Here is a 23412-nt window from a genome sequence, read left to right on the forward strand (position 1 = left end):
AGTAAGATGATTAACAAATTCATTGGCGCATTCAAGTTCAAAGGTCTGATCCCCACAGCAGGTAGATAAGCAATATTTAATAGTTTGAAAGATCAAACATTATTATGTCATAAGTAAACTTGTTTAACAAAAAGGAAATTGTTTCACTTATTCATTGATAACTTACCATGGCTATTTCTTTAAAGGATGTTGTCTTTCATGTTACAACACAAAAGCCTGGATTTAGCATTGAAGGTAAAAGTGAAATGGTGTAATGCTGTCTGTTAAATTTTAACTAGAAGATAATTGTACCTTTGCATTGTACCCAGGACAAAAACATAGCTTGCATGCCTGTGGAGTTTAATTAGTATAATTGATGCCTGTAGGCATTACAGTTTACTTTATGGAGGGGGAAAAATGTTTTCATTGTGGCTATTTGTGTTTGCTACTTGCAGCTGGTTATTCAAAACTGGTACTGGAAAATGTACTAATCTATCCAAAGTTGCAGAATAAAATAGTGTTTTGTTTCTGTTAGATTGTGTGCCAACATGGCTTGTAATGAATTGCATCTCTTGCAATTTTCAATACTGGCAGTGCTGTTGGGCAACTTATCAGTTTGACCTGTTTATTCCTATAATGTTGGTCTGAAAGAAGGCCTTGCAACTGTTTGCCTTCTCCTGCATTCATAATGTACTTTAAGACTTGCATGACGTTTCCTGCATTGCATTATGAAAGTAGCTCAATATATAGTAAAAAAAAGAACAGTAAACTATTCTTCAAAATGTGGAGCCATAGCTCAACAGTACTGCACTGTTGGCCTAGTTACATTATAGGCTTGCTCACAACCGCTTGTTTACATATTGACTCAAAATCTCTATTTACACATACCTACACAGAGCTATACCTGTTAACTGTCAGGAGAATGTTCTTAGTCAACTCATTTATTTTTTTAAAAAGTCCAAACATTGCTCTCAATCTTGCTTGGGACATACTTTTGGCTCTTTCATAGCAGTTATTTTCATGAGAGAATGGTATTTTTCTGTAATTATGTATTAAATTTGTTTTTTTTAATTGAGTGTGTCTTTTGGTTGAAGCCCAGTTCTCTCTGATCTGATTAGTCTACGAGTTTTCATCTTGCTTGCCTGTTCTGTTGGCAAAGTCCCTGGCTTGGTTACTTGTAGTTCTGACCTTAAGTCGCAGTATGTTGGTCTAATTATTTCTGTGTTTCTGTTCCCCCATGGATCAGCTTTGAGCACTTAAATTTTTTTAAATGATACTTTCACAACGTTTTAAAAACAAAATGCATCTGATTGCAAGCGCTTCAGAAAAAAGGCCTGAAAATTTTAACACAGCTTTTTCCAGGTTTATGAGATAAATGACCGAGTAATCTGTTTTTGTGATGTTTGTGAGAAAAATATTGGCTAGACACGAGGAGAATTCTTCTGCTCCTCTTTGAATATTCTTTTATGCTTGCTGATAGAGTAGACTGAGCCTCAGTTTAATGTGTCATCTGAAAGAGAGCACCCTCAACAGTGCAGTACTCCTTCAGTACTGCACTGAAATGTCAGTCTACATTATGGACTTGGATTGGGGCTTGTCCCCATAACTTGGATTCAGTGGCAAGAGTATTAACACCGTGTCAAGGCTAGCACTGTCATTGTTAATTATTAGGGTCAGACAGCTATGCAAGATCAGATTACTGAAGAGATACAGTTTGCAGATCATAGTGGACAAGATCAACTTATGAACTGCTGTGAAATTGAGATAGGAAAGGTTCTTTAAAAATCCAGAAATTGTGACACATACCTGCTATGGCTGAGAGGAAATACTACATGGATGGTCTCCACCTAGGCCTTTTCCAGCACTGTTGCTGGTTATCTACTGAGAGATATACAAGAGCACCCTAGTGATGTTTCCTGTCGAGTTCCTATTTCTTTGAGATGCCTAGCCTTCGCTCCATGTTTTCCAATACAGCATAATTTAGATTGGGATCTCGGTAGAACAGGGAATCAAAATTGTGTTCATTATTAGGTATGTTTCATTTCTTCTTATTTCTTACCCGTAATTCTTGGGAGATAAAATCCCTAAAACCTTAAAGCAGTTTAACCTCTACTATTCCACCCTATTTTAACTTGCGCTTCTTATAAAACAAGTTCACCAATATAAGTGCCATGGGTTTTTTTTAAAAAGCCTTTCTGATTTATATAACTTGATCCTTGATGATTAGAAACCAACTTGAGGAGACTAACCATCTTAAAAGAGATTGCCATGCATATTTTTAAGGTCATCAGTAGTGGCAAGATTTCTCTCGCTATCATAGACTCCCAAGAACAGATTATTCAAGGTTCCTATTTAATCTGTTTAGTGTATATGCAGAGTTAAAAATGTAGTAGTTTGCTTGATGGTTTATTTTGTTATATAGACTTACGATACCGAGATAATGGACACTTCAAATAAAACACAAAAGAAACTTGTTCCCATCTTGTACTGTTACATTGCAAAGTCCATGAGGATTTTGGTACAGTAGTTTTGAAATTACTGTGTAATTTTGGTGCAGCCACTTTATAGATTATAAACTAGTTTTGTTTTTCGTTTTGATTAAAGCTCAACCAGCAGGAGCACCAGAGATCTTGAAAAAAAGCCTGCACACTTGCACAGTGAAAGGAGGGGAAGAGTTATTTCTGATAGGAAAGAACTTTTTGAAAGGAACAAAGGTTATTTTTCAAGAGAATAATTCAGGTAAGTTGATGCTGTGTAACTATAAATGTTTAAATTCTTGAATAATATGAGGCTACCAACCTCATCTGTATTGTGTGATGTAGAGCTGGGATTAACTGTTAGCTGCAGCTCGCATTGAATGCAGTAACTGAGGAGCGCTAGCTGTCTTTAAAAAAACAGTCTTCTGTCTCCAGGTCTCCATTGGTGGCTATCTGCAACAGTTCCAGCAGCTGCTGCTCATGTATTGCAATATGCACCAATGTGAATTCATATGGAAGCAGTTTGAAAAGGGCTGTTACAAAAATCAATTCCAAATAATACCACATAATATCAAACATAAACAAATGGTATAACAGGACATCGTGGAAAATTAAACCATGAGTGAGCCAGACCTCCATAATTAGTTTCAGACTTGTGAGTAACATGACCATGACTTGGTTTACTTTGTGGTAAACCATGAATCCTGTTGTGTAAACTTTGTCTATGCTATTTTTATTCAGAATGAGAGGCTTCTTTATAATATGACAAATGTTTGGCATGAAGCTCAGAAGACAAAACAATAAAGCATACTGCTCTCTAATATCACATCTTGCAGGCATTTTTCCCAGGTAATTTTGTTATGCCTTTTAAGATACATGCTTGTTGCCTTCTCTCCATACTGAAAAAACCCATTCCAGCTGGACAGGTTTCATTGGAGTGTAGATATACCAGTTAAAAGGATAGACTACCACACAGCACAGTGGCAGGGTTCAATACATATTAAAAATGCACAATCAATTAAAAAAAACCTGCCCATTAATACTGTTACTTTAATTTCTGTTTACTATAAGCATGATTGAAAGTTGGGAGCTGTTGTTTTTCAGGAATGTGAGCCAAAGTCTATAACTTATTGGTGATGTTGGTCATCACATCACTGATGTTACTGGGTTTACTTTTTCCATAAACTAGTAATCCTTAGTAAGTGCTTCACACATTTATGGTATGAAGAAGGTTTAATAGTTAACTGGGAGAAGAGTTAATAAGTTATATGATACTTTCTATGTATCTGGTCAAATACATCAAAGATGTTTTGTTTTTTAAAAAAAATCTTGCTTTTTGTTTTCAAAGGCATTTGTGCACCAGTTCCATTTTAGTTTAGTTTAGAGATACAGCACTGAAACAGGCCCTTCGGCCCACCGAGTCTATGCTGACCATCAACCACCCATTTATACTAATCCTACACTAATTCCATATTCCTACCACATCCCCACCTGTCCCTATATTTCCCTACCACCTACCTATACTAGGGGCAATTTATAATGGCCAATTAACCTATCAACCAGCAAGTCTTTGGCATGTGGGAGGAAACCGGAGCACCCGGAGAAAACCCACGCAGACACAGGGAGAACTTGCAAACTCCACACAGGCAGTACCCAGAATTGAACCCGGGTTGCTGGAGCTGTGAGGCTGCGGTGCTAACCACTGTGCCGCCCTGAAGTAGACAAACTGAAATTGTAACTTTTTAAAATCCAGGTGATGGGTGGAAATGGTTAATATTGTAGTTAACTAATCATTTCCAGAAAAAGTGCCTATATTTTCTCCATTAATATTTACATAGCATCTTATTGCAACACATTGCAACATCTCATTGCGCACACAGAATTGTTTTGAGGTTTGGGGACTGTTGCTTACATAGACAAACAGAGCAACGATATGCCTGAAACATGCCGTGAACAGCAATGAATAGTTAATCAGCCTTTTTTGGTATTGGTTGAAGAAGGGAATGTAGTTTAAGAAAACAGGACAAACTCTGCTTTTCTTCAAATAGTGTCATGGGAACTTTAAAGTCTAGAAAAACTGGAACAGGGAGACAGCTTCAATTTAATGTTTTATTTGAAGAATGGTATCTCCAACAATTTAGCACTCACCTGCTAAAAGTCTCAGCCTATAATACGAGCTGCTATGTGGCTCAAATCCACAACCTTCTGAACGAGAAGTGGTATGAACTGAGCCAACCTGGCACACAGGGCAGAATTTTCAAGGGCCCATAGAGGCAGATCTGGAGGCGGGTGGGCCTGAAAATAGAATGGAAATCCCTTCGGGCCAGCTCCACAATGTGTTCCCGCCTCAACGGGTTTCTTCAGGAGGGCGGGTAATGGCAGGACTGGTTACCATGGCGGGTAGCCAGTTAAGCCCCTTGAGGCCTTAATTAAGGGTACTCTCATGATGCCGTCTGGATTTTCCAGCTGGGGTACGGGGTACCCATCGAGTCAGGAGGGTGTCCATGAAACGGCGGTCTCCCAGTGCTATGCCAGGTAACCACTGGAGACAGAGGCTCCGTTCGATGGGAAAGGTGCCGTGCTAATAAACAGCCATGACTGCGGCAGTGCTAGTTACTGTGACGGAGCTTTCCCCCTCCTGCCTAACAGTCCTAACCCTTTTGACCCTTATATCCCTCAGTTGTGGAGGGCGACTGGGAATGGAGGTGCCCTCGCACCTCCCTGCATACTTCAATGCCCACCTCTGACATTGGGGCTGCCAATCTTCCAGTGCTGGACTGCCTCAGATTGGCTGTCCAGACTCGGGGGCCCACCTTAATTGGACGGGGCTCCTGAAGGTGGCCACTTAATTTGTCGCCGCCTCCAAAATCGCCCTCTGGGTTCCGCCGCCAGCATTTCAGGGTTCCTGACCCACATTTCAACCCAACAGCACGACTGGGACCCGGGCATGAAAATTCTGTCTACAGAGTTCCCTTATTTACCATTATAATGCTTCTGTGTGTACCTGCATAGTATAGTCATAGAATCATAGTCATTTACGGCATGGAAGGCGGCCATTCGGCCCATCGAGTCCATGCTAGCTCTCCGTGGAGCAGTCCAATTAGTCCCATGCGCCCGCTTGATCCCTGTAGCCCTGCAGGTTTATTTCTTTCAAGTGCCCATCCAATTTCCTTTTGAAATCATTGATTGTCTCCACTTTCATCACCCTCATGGGCAGCGAATTCCAGGTCATTACCACTCGCTGCATAAAAAAGTTCTTCCGCACATTCCCCCTGCATCTCTTGCCCAGAACCTCAATCTGTGTCCCCTAGTTCTTGTACCATCAGTTAATGGGAACAGTATTTCCTTGTCTAACTTATCTAAGCCTGTCGTAACCTTGTACACCTCTATCAAATCTCCCCTCAATCTCCTTTGCTCGAAGGAGAACACTAGCTTTTCCAACCTAACCTTGTAACTAAAAATCCCCCATCCCTGGAACCATTCTGGTAAATCTCTCAAGGACCCTCACAACCTTCCTAAAGTGTGGTGACCAAAACTGGACAGAATACTCTAGTTGGGGCCTAACCAGAGCATTATAAATGCTCAGCATAACTTCCTTGCTTTTGTACTCAATACCTCTATTTATGAATCCCAAGGTTCCATATACTTTGCTAACCACTCTCTCAATATGTCCTGCCACCTTCAAAGATCGCTGCACATACACCCCCAGGCCCCTCTGTTCCTGTACACTCTTTAGAGCTGAGCCATTAAGTCTATATTAACTCACCCTATCCCTTCTGCCAAAATGCATCACCACACACTTGATTGTATTAAATTCCATCTGCCACTTGTCTGCCCATTCTGCTAGCCGATCTGTGTTCTGTTGCAGGCTGTTCATATCATCCTCACTGTTTGCCACTCCTCCAAGTTTGGTATAATTAAAAAATTTTGAAATTCTACTCTATTCCAAGATTTAAGTCATTTATGTATAGCAAAAAAAGCAGTGATCCTAGCACTGACCGTTGAGGAACACCGCTGTCTACCATCCTTCAGTCTGAGGAACAACCATTTACCACAACTTGCTGTTTTCTGTTTTTGAGCCAATTTTTTATCCAATTGGACACTGACCCTCCTATTCCATGTGCCTCAATTTTGTTAACCAGCCTTTTATGTGGTACTTTATCGAGTGCTTTCTTAAACACCATGTAGACAACATCCACCGCATTCCTTTCATCATTGAGAGGGAGGTGGTACTGAAAAGGCTGGCTACGCTTAGGGTAGATAAGTCACCTGGTCCTGATGGCTTGCATCTCAGGTTGCTATAGTAAGTGGGGGTAGAGATAGGGGAAGAGCTTGCCATAATCTTCCAATCTTTCCTAAATATGGGGGAGGTGCCAGAGGATTGGATGGTGCCAACTGAGACACCTTTATTGAAGAAAGGGTGTGAGGACATTCCGAGCAACTACAGGCTAGTTAGTTTAACATTAGTGGTGGGTAAGGTTTTAGAAACAATAATTGGGGGGGGGGGGGAGGGGCGGGATTGACAGACATTTGGAGAAGTTTGAGTTAATTAAGGATAGCTAGCACGGATTTGAAAGAGGCAGATCATGCTTGACTAATTGAATTCTCTGTTACTTCATCAAAAAATTCAATTAGTCAAGCATGATCTGCCTCTTTCAAATCCGTGCTAACTATCCTTAATTAACTCAAACTTCTCCAAATGTCTGTCAATCCCCTCCCCCCCCCCCGCCCTCCCCTCCCCGATTATTGTTTCTAAAACCTTACCCACCCCCACTTACTATAGCAACCTGAGATGCAAGACATCAGGACCAGGTGACTTATCTACCCTAAGCATAGCCAGCCTTTCCAGTACCACCTCCCTCTCAATTTTTACCCTATCCATTGCCTCTACTCTCTATGCTTCTACTGATGTTTTGTCAGATTCCTTTTCCTTAGTAAACACTGGTACATAGTGGCTATTTAATATGTACAGAGCTTCACGCTTAAGTTCTTTGTTGTGCATCTTCAGCTATTGTGTATTACTTTGTTTAATTTACTCATCTTGACTATTGCTATGTTGCGTGTTGCTGAATTAAAGAGGGAATTTGCAGTCTTTTAAAAGCAAACATTTTATATCAGAAGGCTTGGAGGAGTTGATCAACGCACCAGTGAAAGGGAACAAGCAATTGGAAAAAAAAAAGTTGCAAATGATATTCCTCCAGGTTGTTTATGCTGATGTAATCTACACTTGCTTTCCAAATATAATATTCCAAAATAAATGAACCAATGGAAAAATAAAAAAGGATTTCATAAAATACATTCCTCAAAGTTGTGATAAAGCATTCAGTGCCAGTTTAAATGGATTGGCTTTGAAATCTATCCTTGGCTGTCATTCACATTCTGAACAGATTTCATAATTTCTTGACCAAACTATTGAACAAGATCAAGAAATGCTGGATTCACTCAGCAGGTCTGGCAGCATCTGTGGAAAGAGAAGCAGAGTTAACGTTTCGGGTCAGTGACCCTTCTTCGGAACTGACAAATATTGGAAAAGTCACAGATTATAAACTAGTGAGGTGGGGGTTGGGCAAGAGATAACAAAGGAGAAGGTGCAGATTGGACCAGGCCACATGGCTGACCAAAAGGTCACGGAGCAAAGGCAAACAATATGTTAATGGTGTGTTGAAAGACAAAGCATTAGTACAGATTAGGTGTGAATATACTGAATAATGAACATCAGCAAGTGCAAACCTGAAGAAAAACAACCTGAAAAAAACAGTGGGTAAGCAAACTGAACAAACTAAGATGAAATGAAATAAATGCAAAAAAAGATTGTAAAAAATGTAAAAAGGAATTAAAAAAAAAAGGAAGAAAAAATAACTAAAAATGACTAAAAATGAAAGTAAAGTGGGGGGCTATCATGCTCTGAAATTATTGAACTCAATGTTCAGTCCGGCAGGCTGTAGTGTGCCTAATCGGTAGATGAGATGCTGTTCCTCGAGCATCTCATCTACCGATTAGGCACACTACAGCCTGCCGGACTGAACATTGAGTTCAATAATTTCAGAGCATGATAGCCCCCCACTTTACTTTCATTTTTAGTCATTTTTAGTTATTTTTTCTTCCTTTTTTTTTTTAATTCCTTTTTACATTTTTTACAATCTTTTTTTGCATTTATTTCATTTCATCTTAGTTTGTTCAGTTTGCTTACCCACTGTTTTTTTCAGGTTGTTTTTCTTCAGGTTTGCACTTGCTGATGTTCATTATTCAGTATATTCACACCTAATCTGTACTAATGCTTTGTCTTTCAACACACCATTAACATATTGTTTGCCTTTGCTCCGTGACCTTTTGGTCAGCCATGTGGCCTGGTCCAATCTGCACCTTCTCCTTTGTTATCTCTTGCCCAACCCCCACCTCACTAGTTTATAATCTGTGACTTTTCCAATATTTGTCAGTTCCGAAGAAGGGTCACTGACCCGAAACGTTAACTCTGCTTCTCTTTCCACAGATGCTGCCAGACCTGCTGAGTGAATCCAGCATTTCTTGTTTTTGTTTCAGATTTCCAGCATCCGCAGTATTTTGCTTTTATTGAACAAGATGTCCAGTGATGGTGGAGCATTTAACATCTGAGGGAAGGGTGGTGGGGACTGGGCATGTAGAAGAAGAATCAAGGGAAATCTTATGCTGTCATCCTATTTGCCAGTTAAGTTGGTAAAAAATCTATAGCCGCAAAGGTAGCAAAAGGAAATCAAGCAAGAGCTAAACTCACATGGAAACACGTCTGAAATTTTTTAAAGGTAAATCTGAGACTTCTACAAGACCTAGAAGTTAAAATAATTGTATTTCTGATGTGACTTGTCTGACTACTTCATAAATTATTTTCTTACCAATTTTTCTCGGGCAGTTTTACCCATGTCCGTTGAAGGCATTGATTCCCCCAAGTTGCCATTATTCATGTATAAGCCTTGACTGAGAACATCAGGAGACTATTTATCTGCAAGGTGCTAACCTAAGTCCTGGTCTCATCTAACATCTAAACATGCACTGCTATATAAGGCTGACTGGAGAACTGTATAAAATAATAGCTAGGCCACAGCTGGAGTATTGCCTGCAGTTCTGATCACCACACGATAGGAAAGATGTGATTGCACTAGAGAGAGTATAGAGGAGGTTTACGAGGATGCTGCCTGGACTGGAGAATTTCAGTTATGAGGAAAGATTGGATAGGCTAGGGTTGTTGTCTTTGGAACAGAGGAGGCTGAGGGGAGACCTAATTGAAGTGTATAAGATTGAGATGTCTACATAGAGGCAATAGGAAGGCCCTATTCCTCTTGTTTAAGGGTCCATAACCAGGGAGTGTAGATTATGGGTAAGAGGTAGGAGGTTTAGAGGGGATTCGAAGAGAAAACGTTTCAGGGGGTGGTGGGGATCTGGAATTCACTGCCTGTAAGGGTGGTAGAGGCAGAAACCCTCATAACATTTAAAAAGTACTTGTTTAAGCACTTGAAGTGCCATAACCTACAAGGCTGCAGACCAAAAGCTGGAAAGTGAGATTAGACTGGATGGCTACTAGGCAAGCATGGATGTGGTGGGACGAATGGCGGCCTTCTGTGCAGTAAATTTCTATTCTATGATCCAACGTGAGCAGGAATCTTGCCTATTTATCCACTCTTTAATCCAATTGCCTTCGAACTGAGATAAATTAGTTTAGCAGAGACCATGGATTAAACCTGGAAACTTCCCAGCCAGTAACGCTATTCACTGGATAAAACTTGCTCAGCCATTGGGGCACCCTGGTATTTCTTATTTTAATTTGAAAATAATGTTGGATCTGTTGGATTCTGTGGGCAGTAATTATGACTGCTGTTATATTCCACCTCACTCTGTTTACGTTATGATCAATCTTTAAGCACAGGGTAACCTTTAAGAAGAATTCTCTGATCTGTTTCTAATTAATACTTGTATGTAACAGAAGCAGTATCTATGAAAAACTGGTAGAATGTTTATTAAATTACAAAAAATGTTCTGATCTTAACTAGATGAGAATAGTCCTTGGAAATCGGAGGCTGAAATTGACATGGAACTTTTCCATCAGGTGAGTTTAGACACTCAAAGCATTTTTCATGAAGGGGAAGGAATGTCTGTGTTCAAATTTTCCTCCTCTCTATTCTGTAAAGACACACTTACTTCCTGTAACACTTTCCTGTCATGCCTATTTCCATCCTGTCTTTTCTATCATGCTGTTTCTCTTATGCCTTAGTGACATGCCATAAACATTATACCAATCTATAATGTGATATATTTATCTTTGATTTATTCCTCCTAACTACCATCTTCAAGTTAGATGGCACAGGCCTCTTGGATTCTTCCAGAAGTTGCCTTTGTTCCAAGGCAGTCACCCGAGTCCAAACAAGACATTGCCTGTAGCTCCCTGACCTGACTTCTGGTCCCTATCATACTAAGAAATAATAGCAAGTTAGGACTTTAAAAAGACACATCGTTTTTTTTTGAAATATTTAACCAATCTAAACATGATCTTGATCACCACTGGAATGTGGGTTTTCTTCATGTAGAGGTGATATCCTGTAAAAATGTTTACCATGTTAGCTGGAGAACTCCCTACTGCTTGAATATCACATTTTGGGATTTCGAACTCTGCTCCTATGGGGGAACTTTGGTGTAGTAAATGTTAAAAATGTTACTATTGAGCTATTCTTATCTATCAGACTTTACATTCATAGGACAGTGGCGCTAACTATTATAAATGAGATTTCAGGAGTGTTTTGTGAACCAGAGTGGTGAAGACAATAAAAGATAGTTTGACATTCCAGTGGTTGTACACACTCATTGCTGCTGCATCAACTCTATTTGAATTCTGCAGAGGTTATTGTATTCAAATCCAACAAAGGTTATTGTCAAGTTAAATTGGTGAATTGCATTGGGGTGATGGAGGCAGGGGAGGAGAGATGAGAGTCAACTTGACTCCATGCCGATACTAGAGTTTGGCTTTTGGAAACTGAACATTTAACAGGTAATCAGGCAGCAATGGACTTTGAGAACAAAGGAATACAATAACAGGTTAGAAAATAAGCTTAAAATCAAGGAAGATGATTGATGGAAATTGTGTAGTGTTGCATATTCATTCTGTTTGGATTATGTGAAAGCAAGTAAGTGAATCTGATCATAACTATTGCTCTATGTTCATTGCAAGAGAAATAGAGCAGATTAACTATTTTTATTGTCTGATCTCATCAAAGTAAGAAAGACTTGCATTTATATAACGCCTTTCACAACCACTGGATGTCTCAAAACGCTTTACAGCCAATGAAGTACTTTTGAAGTGTAGTCACTTATGTAGGAAGCCAGTTTGCGCACAGCTAGCTCCCACAAGCAACAATGTAATAATCACCAGATAATCTGTTTTTGTGATTGAGTTGTGTTTTTTGTGTTTGAGGGATAAATATTGGCCAGGACAATGGGGATAACATCTCTTCTCTTCGAAGTAGTCCCATGGGATCTTTTACATCCACCTGAGAAGAGAGAGAAGGCTTTGGTTTAATGTCTGATCTGAAAGACAGCACCTCTGATAGTGCAGCGCTCCCTGCAGTGGAGTGTCAGCCTTGAATTTTGTGCTCCAGACCTAGAGTGGGACATGAACCCACAGCCTTCTGATTCATGTGAGAGTGCTACCAACTGAGCCAAGGCTGACACCTATCAACTGTTCACTGTCAGGGTATATTTTTCAACAAGTAGGTATGTGGCATTGTGAGTCAACTCCCATAAAACTAAGATGCACAGACTGCTTAAGGAAGTGACTGACACCATCGAATCCAAGAAGTTCTGTATGTTAGGTTTGAATTTGTAGCAGTGGGCTGTTGCAGCTTATTCCTGGGAAAGCCATTTACTTCTTTAAACCTGGGGAAGGATCTTTCTTCAATCATCATTCCATCTTCATCCACTACAGGGGAGGCGGTGGCGTAGTGGTATTGTCACTGGACAAGTAACCCAGAGACCCAGGTATTGCTCTGGGGACATGGGTTCAAATCCCACCACAGCAGGAGGTGGAATTTGAATTCAATTAATAAATCTGGAATTAAAAAGCTAGTCTAATGATGGCCATGAAACCATTGTCGATTGTTATAAAAACCCATCTGGTTCACTAATGTCCTTTAGGGAAGGAAATCTGCTGTCCTTTACCTGGTCTGGCCAACATGTGACTCCAGACCCACAGCAATGTGGTTGACTCTTATACGCCCTCTGAAATGGCCGACAAGCCACTCAGTTGTATCTAACCGCTACGAAGTCAATAAAATGGAATGAAACCGGACGGACCACCCGATATCGACCTAGGCACCAGAAACAACAACGACAAACTCAGCCCTGTCGACTCTGCAAAGTCCTCCTTACTAACATCTGGGGGCTTGTGCCAAAGTTGGGAGAGCTCTCCCACAGACTATAGTCAAGCAACAGCCTTGCATAGTCATACTCACGGAATCATACCTGTCAGACAATGTCCCAGACACTGCCATCACCATCCCCGGGTATGTCCTGTCCCACCGGCAGGACAGACCCACCAGAGGTGGTGGCACAGTGGTATACAGTAAGGAGGGAGTTGCACTGGAAGTCCTCAACATCGATTCTGGACCCCAAGAAGTCTCATGGCATCAGATCAAATATGGACAAGAAAACCTCCTGGTGATTACCACCTACTGCCCTCCCTCAGATGATGAGTCAGTACTCCTCCATGTTGAACAGCACTTGGAGGAAGCACTGAGGGTGGCGAGGGCACAGAATGTACTCTGGGTGGGGGACTTCAATGTCCATCACCAAGAGTGGCTCGGTTGCACCACTACTGACCAAGCTGGCCGAGTCCTAAAGTACATATCTGCTAGACTGGGTATGTGGTAGGTGGTGAGGGAACCAACAAGAGGGGAAAACATACTTGACCCCGTCCTCACCAACCTGCCTGCTGCAGATGCATCTGTCCATGACAGTATTGGTAGGAGTGACCACGACCCAGTCATTGTGGAGACGATGTCCCGCCTTCACATTGAGGATACCCTCCATTGTGTTGTGTGGCACTACCACTGTGCTAAATGGGATAGATTTCGAACAGATCTAGCAATGCAAAACTGGGCATCCATGAGGCGCTGAGGGCCATCAGCAGCAGAATTGTATTCAACCACAATCTGTAACCTCATGGCTCAGCATATCCCCCACTCTACCATTACCATCAAGCCAGGAGACCAACCTTGGTTCAAGAGTGTAGGAGGGCATGCCAGGAGCAGCACAAGGCGTACCTCAAAATGTGGTGTCAACCTAGTGAAGCTACAACACAGGACTATCTGCATGCCAAACTGCGTAAGCAGCATGCGATAGACAGAGCTAAGCGATCCCATAACAAATGGATCAGATCTAAGCTCTGCAGTCCTGCCACATCCAGCCGTGAATGGTGGTGGACAATTAAACAACTAACTGGAAGAGGTGGCTTCACAAATATCCTCATCCTCAATGATGGGGGAGCCCAGCACATCAGTGCAAAAGATAAGGCTGAAGCATTTGCAACAATCATCAGCCAGAAATGCCGAGTTGATGATCCATCTCGGCCTCCTCCTGAAGTCCCCAGCATCACACATGCCAGACTTCAGCCAACTCGATTCACTCCACGTGATATCAAGAAACGACTGAAGGCACTGGATACCTCAAAGGCCATGGGCCCTGACAATATTCCGGCAATAGTACTGAAGAGCTGTGCTCCAGAACTTGCTGCGCCCCGAGCCAATCTATTCCAGCACAGCTACAATACTGGCATCTATCCGGCAATATGGAAAATTGTATGTCCCTTACACAAAAAGCAGGACAAGTCCAACCCGGCCAATTACCGCCCCATCAGCCTACTGTCAATCATCAGTGAAGTGATGGAAGGTGTCATCAACCATGCCATCAAGCGGCACTTGCTTAGCAATAATCTGCGCAGTGACGCTCAGTTTGGCTTCTGCCAGGGCCACTCAGCTCCTGACCTCATTACAGCCTTGGTTCAAACATGGACCAAAGAGCTGAACTCAAGAGGTGAGGTGAGAGTGACTGCCCTTGACATCAAGGCAGCATTTGACCGAGTATGGCATCAAGGAGCCCTAGCAAAACTGAAGTCAGTGGGAATCGGGGGAAAACCCTACATTGGCTGGAGTTATACCTAGCGCAAAGGAAGATGGATGTGGTTGTTGGAGGTCAATCATCTCAGCTCCAGGACACCAGTGCAGGAGTCCCTCAGGGTAGTGTCCTAGGCCCAACCGTCTTCAGCTGCTTCATCAATGACCTTCCTTCAATCATAAGGTCAGAAGTGGGGATGTTCGCTGATGATTGCACAATGTTCAGCACCATTTGTGACTCCTCAGATACTGAAGCAGTCCGTGTAGAAATGCAGCAAGACCTGGACAATATCTAGGCTTGGGCTGATAAGTGGCAAGTAACATTTGCGCCACACAAGTGCCAGGCAATGACCATCTCCAACAAGAGAAAATCTAACCATCTCCCCTTGACTTTCAATGGCATTACCATCGCTGAATCCCCCACTATGAACATCCTTGGGGCTACCATTGACCAGAAACTAAACTGGAGTAACCATATAAATACCATGGCTACAAAAGCCGGTCAGAGGCCAGGAATCCTGCGGTGAGTAACCCACCTCCTGACTCCCCAAAGCCTGTCCACCATCTACAAGGCACAAGTCAGGAGTGTGATGGAATACTCTCCACTTGCCTGGATGGGTGCAGCTCCAAGAACACTCAAGAAGCTCGACACCATCCAGAACAAAGCAGCCTGCTTGATTGGCACCCCATCTACAAACACTCACTCCCTCCACCACTGACGCACAGCGGCAGCAGTGTGTACCATCTACAAGATGCACTGCAGCAACGCACCAAGGCTCCTTAGACAGCACCTTCCAAACCTGCGACCCCTACCAACTAGAAGGACAAGGGCAACAAATGCATGGGAACACCACCAGCTGCAAGTTCCCCTCCAAGTCACACACATCCTGACTTGGAACTATATCGCCGTTGCTGGGTCAAAATCCTGGAACTCCCTTCCTAACAGCACTGTGGGTGTACCTACCCCAAATGGACTGCAGCAGTTCAAGAAGGCAGCTCACCACCACCTTCTCGAGGGCAATTAGGGATGGGCAATAAATGCTGGCCTGGCCAGCGATGCCCACATCCCATGAATGAATTTAAAAAAAAAAGCCCTGCCTACACCCTCGTACTGCCCCTCATTGTACATAGTTGAACTTGTCTTTACACTCTGCCTACTGCTTCCTACTATCCATTATCCTTCTTGCCATTGTCGCTCTTGTCTTTGCTGCTCCAAGTGCCTGTGTCTTGCATCTTACTCCCTGCTTTTTCTTTTGCCGTCTTTCACTGCTCCTGCCTCGCCGCACATAGTGGTATCTTACCCACGCACTCTCCTGTTACCTCCTGCTGATCCTCAAGCATCTGTATCTTCCTATTTCCCCATTTTCTCTCATACCCAATTGCTGGCCCACTCTGCCTCAAGCATTTGCATTGTTCCCTCACATCTCCAGTCCCAGACCGAGGACCACACTTCTTGTTGTGGCCTTGCCCCAACAAAACCAATTTGCCAAGCTTTTCTCAGTAACCGCGTGATCCCCTTCCCACAGCCTAGAATCTCCCTTCCAGTATTCCTACACCCATTAACCCCATTTCACCAGTGCTTTCGGACACCACCACCCTAGTGTTCCATAACTTAAAGCCATCCTAACTTCACCACCATACCCCAGTACTTCACCCATCAGTGCTCCTGGACACCATGTCCAATCTCCTACATTAGTCACATTGCTCCTGCACTCCTACCAACCAGCATCCTGCAATATTTTCTCTAGCCATCATCTGTATCTTGGGCTTTAAAAAAAAGATTAAAAAATAACTACATACATAAGTGAACTTTTAATAATAATGAAGATCACTAAACTAATTCTTTCACAAAAATATGCACTTATTGTTTTGTACAAAACAACACCTTTAATGTCTTCAAATGTCCTAAGGTGCTTCACAGGAGCCACATGAGATATTAGGGCAGATGGCCAAAAGCTTAGTCAGAAGTAGGTTTTAAGGAGCATCTTAAGGAAGGCAAGAGAGTTGGAGAGTTTAGGGTGGAAATTCCAGAGCTTAGGGCCTTCGCAGCTGAAGGTAAGGCCACCAATGGTGGGGTGATTAAAATCGGGAATGATGAAGAGGCCAGAATTTGAGGAGCGCTGATATCTTGGAGGGTTATGCTGCTGGAGGACATTAGAGAACTAAGGAAGGACGAGGCCATGGAGGGATTTGAAAACAAGGATGAGAATTTTTAAATCAAGGCGTTGCTTAACCAGAGTCAGTGTAGTTCAACAAGCATGGGGTGATGGGTGGATGGGTCTTGCTTGTTAGGACATGGGCAGCAAAGTTTTGGATGACCTCTAGTTTATGGAGGGTAGGACGTGGGAGGCTAGCCAGAAGTGAATTGGGATAGTCAAGTCTAGAGGTAACAAAAGCATGATTGAGGGTTTCAGCAGCAGGTGAGCTGTGGCAGGCGGAGTCGGGTGAGGTTACAGAGGTGAAAATAGGCATGAATATGTGCTCAGAAGCATGACATCAAGGTTGTGAACAGTCTGGTTCAGCCTCATAGAGTTGTCAGGGAAATGGATGGAGTTGGTGGCTAGAGAATGGTGTTTGTGGCGGGGACTGAAGACAATGTCTTTGGTCTTCCTGATCTTTAGTAGGAGAAAATTTCTGCTCATTCAGTACTGGATGTGGATAAGCAGTCTAACAATTTGGAGAGAGTGGCGGGATCAAGAGAGGTGGTGGTGGTGAGATAGGCTGGATGTGGTCAGCTTATATGTGGAGACTGAAGCTGTGTTTTTGAAAGAAGTTGCTGAGGTGCAGATGTAAATGAGGAGGAGGGGGCCGGGGTTAGATCCTTGGGGACACCAGAGGTCATAGTATGGGAGCAGAAAGAGAAGCCATTGCAGGTGATTCTCTGGCTACAATTAGATATGTAAGAATGGAACCAGATATAAAGGGAATCGGGATATGGGGAGAGGACAGGAAAGTGGAGTTGAGGTAGAAGATCAGGCATGATTTTCTTGCATGGTGAAGCATTTGAGGGGTGTTTGGCCTACTCCTGTTCCTATTTCGTTTGTTCTTATATTCATGGAATTCAATCCCAAAAACTACTACTAACAGACTTGTGATACTTTGCATAAGTTAAATGCATTTATATTGCTATCACCCTAAATCAGAGTCCCATATAATACAAACCAGAAAAAACTGGAAACACTCAGCAGGTCAGACAGCATCTGTGAAGAAACAAATTGATATTTCAGGTCTAAGTCTGTTCCTCAGGCCCTAAGAGTAGATCATGCATTACTTGGAATAAAACAACATATCTGCTGCTCACCATCAGCAGCTACACGAGGAATTCACAAATTTATTTATATAAAAATTGCTGAATGGGTTGCAACATTCCATTTCAAAATATATTTAAAATACTCTTTCCTTCCCCCCCTCCCCACTTAATATCACCTCAGACCCAGTCACAGCATCGGCTCTCCACCTCATTCCTTTTTATCCCCCAGAAAACTGTCATTTCAGTTTTCTGGCCTCTTCTCCTATCCGTCTTATTATGACTGAGGCAGGAGGAGGGCTCTGTTTATTTTAGTTCCACTTCTCCACAGGTTACAACATATATTTAATTTTTTTCCCACTTACCGATACGGTCAATCATTAACTCTGTTTTTATCCCAGAATAAAACACATCAACCAGGTTTCTTTAATAAACAACAAAATTATCAGTTCGTTATAAAACAAGTCTTAACCAGTAATGAAGCAAAGCATAGAAAAATAGGAGCAGGAGTAGGCCATTTCGGCCCTTCGAGCCTGCTCCGCCATTCAATACGATCATGGCTGATCATCCAAACTCAGTAACTTGTTCCTGCTTTCTCCCTGTATCCCTTGACCCCATTAGCCCTAAGAACTATATCTAACTCTTTCTTGAATATATTTAATGATTTGGCCTCAACTGTTTTCCGTGGTAGAGAATTCCACAGTTTCACCACTCTCTGGGTGAAGAAATCTCTCCTCATCTCAGTCCTAAATGGCTTACCCCTTATCCTTAGACTGTGACCCCTGGTCCTAGACGCCCCCGCCATCGGGATCATCCTTCCTGCATCTAGTCTGTCCAGTCCTGTCAGAATGAGAGATCCCCTCTCATTCTTCTAAACTCTAGCGAATACAGGCCTAATCGACCCAATCTCTCTTCATACGTCAGTCCTGCCATCCCAGGAATCAGTCTGGCGAACCTTTGCTGCACTCCCTCCATAGCAAGAACATCCTTCCTCAGATAAGAAGACCAAAACTGCACACAATAGTCCGGATGTCGTCTCACCAAGGCCTTGTATAATTGCAGCAAGACATGGTTGCTCCTGTACTCCAATCCTCTCGCTATGAAGGCCAACGTACCATTTGCCTTCTTAACTGCCTGCTGCATCTGCATGCTTACTTTCAGCAACTGGTGCACAAGGACACCCAGGTCTCGCTGCACTTCCCCTTTCCCAATCTATCACCGTTCAGATAATAATTTGCCTTTCTGTTTTTTGCTACCAAAGTGGATAACCTCACATTTATCCATGTTATACTGCATCTGCCATGTTTTTGCCCACCCACTCAACCTGTCCAAATCACACTGGAGCTTCTCTGCATCCTCCTCACAGCTCGCACTCCCATATAGGTTTGTGTTGTCTGCAAACCTGGATATATTACATTTAATTCCCTCATCTATATCATTAATATATATTGTGAATAGCTGGGGTCCTAGCACTGATCCCTGCGGTACCCCACTAGTCACTATCTGCCACTCAGAAAAAGGCCCGTTTATTCCTACTCTTTGTTTCCTGTCTGCCAACCAGTTCTCTATCCATTTCAGTACCTTACTCCCAATCCCATTTGCTTTAATTTTGCATGCTGATCTCTTATGTGGGACCTTATGGAAAGCCTTCTGAAAGTCCAAATACACCACATCCACTTGTTCTTCCTTATCTATTCTACGAGTTACATCCTCAAAAAATTCCAGTAGATTTGTCAAGCATGGTTTCTCTTTTGTAAATCCATGTTGACTTTGTCCGATCCTGTCATTGTTTTCCAAGTGCTCTGCTATTACTTCTTTTATAATGGACTCTAGCATTTTCCCCACTACTGATGGCAGGCTAACCGGTCTATAATTCCCTGTTTTCTCTCTACCTCCATTTTTTAAATAGTAGGGTTACATTAGCTACCCTCCAATCTGTTGGAACTGTTCCAGAGTCTACAGAATTTTGAAAAATGACCAGCAATGCATCTACTAAGTACTCTGGGATGTAGATTATCAGGCCCTGGGGATTTATCGGCTTTCAATCCCATCAATTTCCCGAACACCATTTCCCGACTAATACTGATTTCATACAGTTCCTCCTTCTCACTAGACCCTGTGTTCCCCAACATATCTGGGAGATAATTTGTGTCCTCCTTTGTGAAGACAGAATCAAAGTATGTATTTAATTGGTCTGCCATTTCTTTGTTCCCCATTATAAATTCCCCCGTTTCTGACTGTAAGGGACCCTCATTTGTCTTCACTAATCTTTTTCTTTTCACATATCTATAGAAGCTTTTACAGTCAGTTTTTATGTTCTCTGCAAGCTTACTCTCATAGTCTATTTTCCCCTTCTTAATCAATCCCTTTGTCCTCCTTTGCTGATTTCTAAACTGCTCCCAATCCTCAGGTTTGCTGCTTGTTCTGGCCATTTTATATTTCTCCTCCTTGGAACTAATACTATTCCTAATTTCTTTTGTAAGCCACGGTGAACCACCCTTCCTGTTTTACTTTTGCACCAGCCAGGAACGAACAATTGTTGTAATTCATCCATGCGCTCTTTAAATGCTAGTAATTGCCTATCCACTGTCAACCCTTTAAGTAACGTTCCCCAATCTATCATAGCCAACTCGCGCCTCATACCTTCATAGTTCCTTTATTTAGATTCAGGACCCTAGTCACAGAATCAACTCTCCCTCTCTCTATCTTAATGGAAGAATTCTATCATGTTATGGTTGCTCTTCCCCAAGGGACCCCGCACAACAAGATTGTTAACTAATCCTTTCTCATTACACAATACCCAGTCTAAGATGGCCTGTTCTCTAGTTGGTTCCTCAAAGTATTGGTCCAAAAAACCATCACGTACGCACTCCAGGAATTCCTCCTCTACAGTATTATTGCTAATTTGGTTTGCCCAATCTATATGTAGATTAAAGGCACCCATAATTAGAGTTGCACCCTTATTGCATGCGTCTCTAATTTCCTGTTTAATGCTATCCTCTACATCACCACTGCTGTTTGGGGTCTACATACAACCCCCACCAACGTTTTCTGCCCCTTGATGTTTCTTAGCTCCACCCATACAGATTCCACATCAGGATTCTCTGAGCTAATATCCTTCCTCACTATTGTATTGATTTCCTCTTTTACTAACAACGCTACTCCACCTCCTTTCCCTTTTTGCCTGTCCTTCCTAAATATTGAATACTCTTGGATGTTCAGTTCCCATCCTTGGTCACCCTGCAGCCATGTCTCCGTATTGGCAACTATATCGTATCCATTTACATCTATTTGCGCGGTTAATTCGTCTACCTTATTGCGAATACTCCGCGCATTGAGACACAATGCCTTTAGGCTTGTCTTTTTAACATTTAGTCATCTTGGCATTATTTTGCTCTATGGCCCTAAATGTTTCTTGCCCTTGATTTCAATGTCTTCTATTTTTGCCTTTTTGTTTCCTGTCTTCGTTTCTATCCTTGTTTCTTTCTCCTCAGTCTCCCCACTCAGGTTCCCATCCCCTGTCATTCTAGATCAAATCCTCCCCAACAGCACTAGCAAACGCCCCCGCGAGGACATCGGTTCCAGTCCTGCCTGGTTGTAACCCGTCCCACTTGTACAGGTCCCACCTTCCCCAGAGCCGGTCCCGATGTCCTTACGGGGGCATTTGTTAGTGCTGTGGACGGGTTACACCCAGGCAAGACCGGAACCGATGTCCCAGGAATCTAAATCCCTCCCTCCCGAGATTACTACCTTTGAGGTCCTTCCTTTTATTTTAGCTCCTAACTCCTTAAATTCATCTTGCAGGACTTCATCCCTTTTTCTACCTGTGTCTACCTATAAACACATAGATCGAAATATAAAAGTTCCCTTTTTACCTTTGCCCCTCATATACACACACACACAAACCAGTTAACCGAAAAAATAGAGATTTACTCTTTAGAACTCTAATACAAAAAAACCCCAAAAAACACTTGGGTTAAATACTTGCTAATTCTTGAAGAAAAAAAAAATATTGAAAGATGTCTTTTGGTTTGGCGTCCCAAATGCGTATTACAGCTGTCACTGGGATCTTCCTAGAACAGTTCTTTTCAGGCAATGTTGAAGATCAGTTTGGGTAAACTTTCCAGGAAATGCAGCAACAGAGGTTTCGAACAGGCCTTACACTTGCTTCTCGGCTTCTCGAGAGATGGAAAACTGGCAGGTTTTTTTTCAAGGAGCTGGAACAAACTGAATTGGGGAGGTTTGTTCTTCTTGGCAAGTTGTTTACAACTGTCTTTTCAAACCATTGTCCCTATTCCAACTCACTGTCCAAAGCGAAACCATAAACAATGTCAGGGATCAAGCCTCCTGACCCCAATAAATCATGACCTGTTACTTCTCTGCAAACTTCTTTCCTCAAGTCAAAAATAACCCCTGCTAGGGAATTATTTGCTGACAGATGCCTACCAGTAAGGGCTTGTTTTTTGCGTTCCTTGATCCTTCCAGTAATTTTGTTTTCAAAGCCAGACCTCTCAGTGACCCTGGTAAAAACCCATCCTTGGAGTCTTTTTCAGTTTTCCCAAATTAAACCAATGCCCAGCTCTAAAATACATGAGTCCTCAAAAAAAAACTTGAAAAAATATAGAAGCACTCCTAACAATCTATCCATCCAAAACACACTCCTGGCTACTTCCCTTTCTTTCCCTTCTCTGCCATCATCTCAAGTCTGCTCTCTATTTTCCTCCTCTTTCCTCCTCTCATGGCACCAAAGCGGAGCTGCTAACAGAGCTCTGTTGTTGCTGTTGTAAGTGATTCCAGTCCATGCTGATTATTGCTCATCACGTGGACACAGACTAAATCCCAAAATGTTGACTGCCAAAATTGAATGGTTGTCAGGTATTTGCAGTATGAATTCAATCTGCAGTGGACCTAGGGATGCTTGATCCAGACACCCAGCTTCAAAGAAAAACACTCAAAGTAATTTCTTCCCCACCATGGCCATCTCTACACCTTGATAAAAACAAAACATGTTATACAAACATGTAGCAGAATGTAGCTTCTCCTATGCAAGTCATCGCATGTTCATATCTCAGCTTGGCTGGTTGGTTTTGCATAAAGGCTTCCCAGAGTACTTGCCCTGTCAGGTATGGTATTAGACTAGCAACCCCAAAGGTCATGAGTTCAAATTCCACAATGGCACGTTGTAAAATTGAATTTAATGAATCTGGTAAATTGTGGGCTAGCACCAGAAAATAAAGCTTCTGCAAGGGACCCTACCACTTCTACCCAGTCCGGATTACTCGTGACTCTGTTATGCCTAATAACTCAATTCTGCACGCACAGATGGGATTCCCGACTCAAATCAGAATCTCCCATGTTATAACAAAGTTTTGATCTTTCACCGGTGCCAGATATATCTACAGACTCTTGTCCTTCAGTTAATTTCCTTTCTGTTTTGAATTTCACCGTTATTTCATAGAATCATAGGAATTAATGGAACAGAATGAGGCCATTGTGTTTGTGCCATCCAAGAAAGAGCTATCCACTTAATTCCGCTTTCCAGCTCTTGCTCCGTAACCTTGTGGTTACGGCACTTCAA

General features: G+C 42.4%; 1 protein-coding gene across 1 annotated transcript in view; it reads left to right on the top strand.

The window, feature by feature from the left end:
* The window catches only part of nfat5b (nuclear factor of activated T cells 5b), a 196733-nt gene that overhangs the window by 124763 nt on the left and 48558 nt on the right, over positions 1-23412 (top strand). Inside the window, exons 7-8 of the mRNA XM_068049209.1 lie at positions 2584-2718; positions 10478-10533. Coding sequence (XP_067905310.1) covers positions 2584-2718; positions 10478-10533 — 191 coding nt within the window. The remainder of the gene's footprint in view (positions 1-2583; positions 2719-10477; positions 10534-23412) is intronic.

Source organism: Heterodontus francisci, chromosome 17 (genome assembly GCF_036365525.1).
Source record: "Heterodontus francisci isolate sHetFra1 chromosome 17, sHetFra1.hap1, whole genome shotgun sequence".
Classification (NCBI taxonomy): Eukaryota; Metazoa; Chordata; class Chondrichthyes; order Heterodontiformes; family Heterodontidae; genus Heterodontus; species Heterodontus francisci.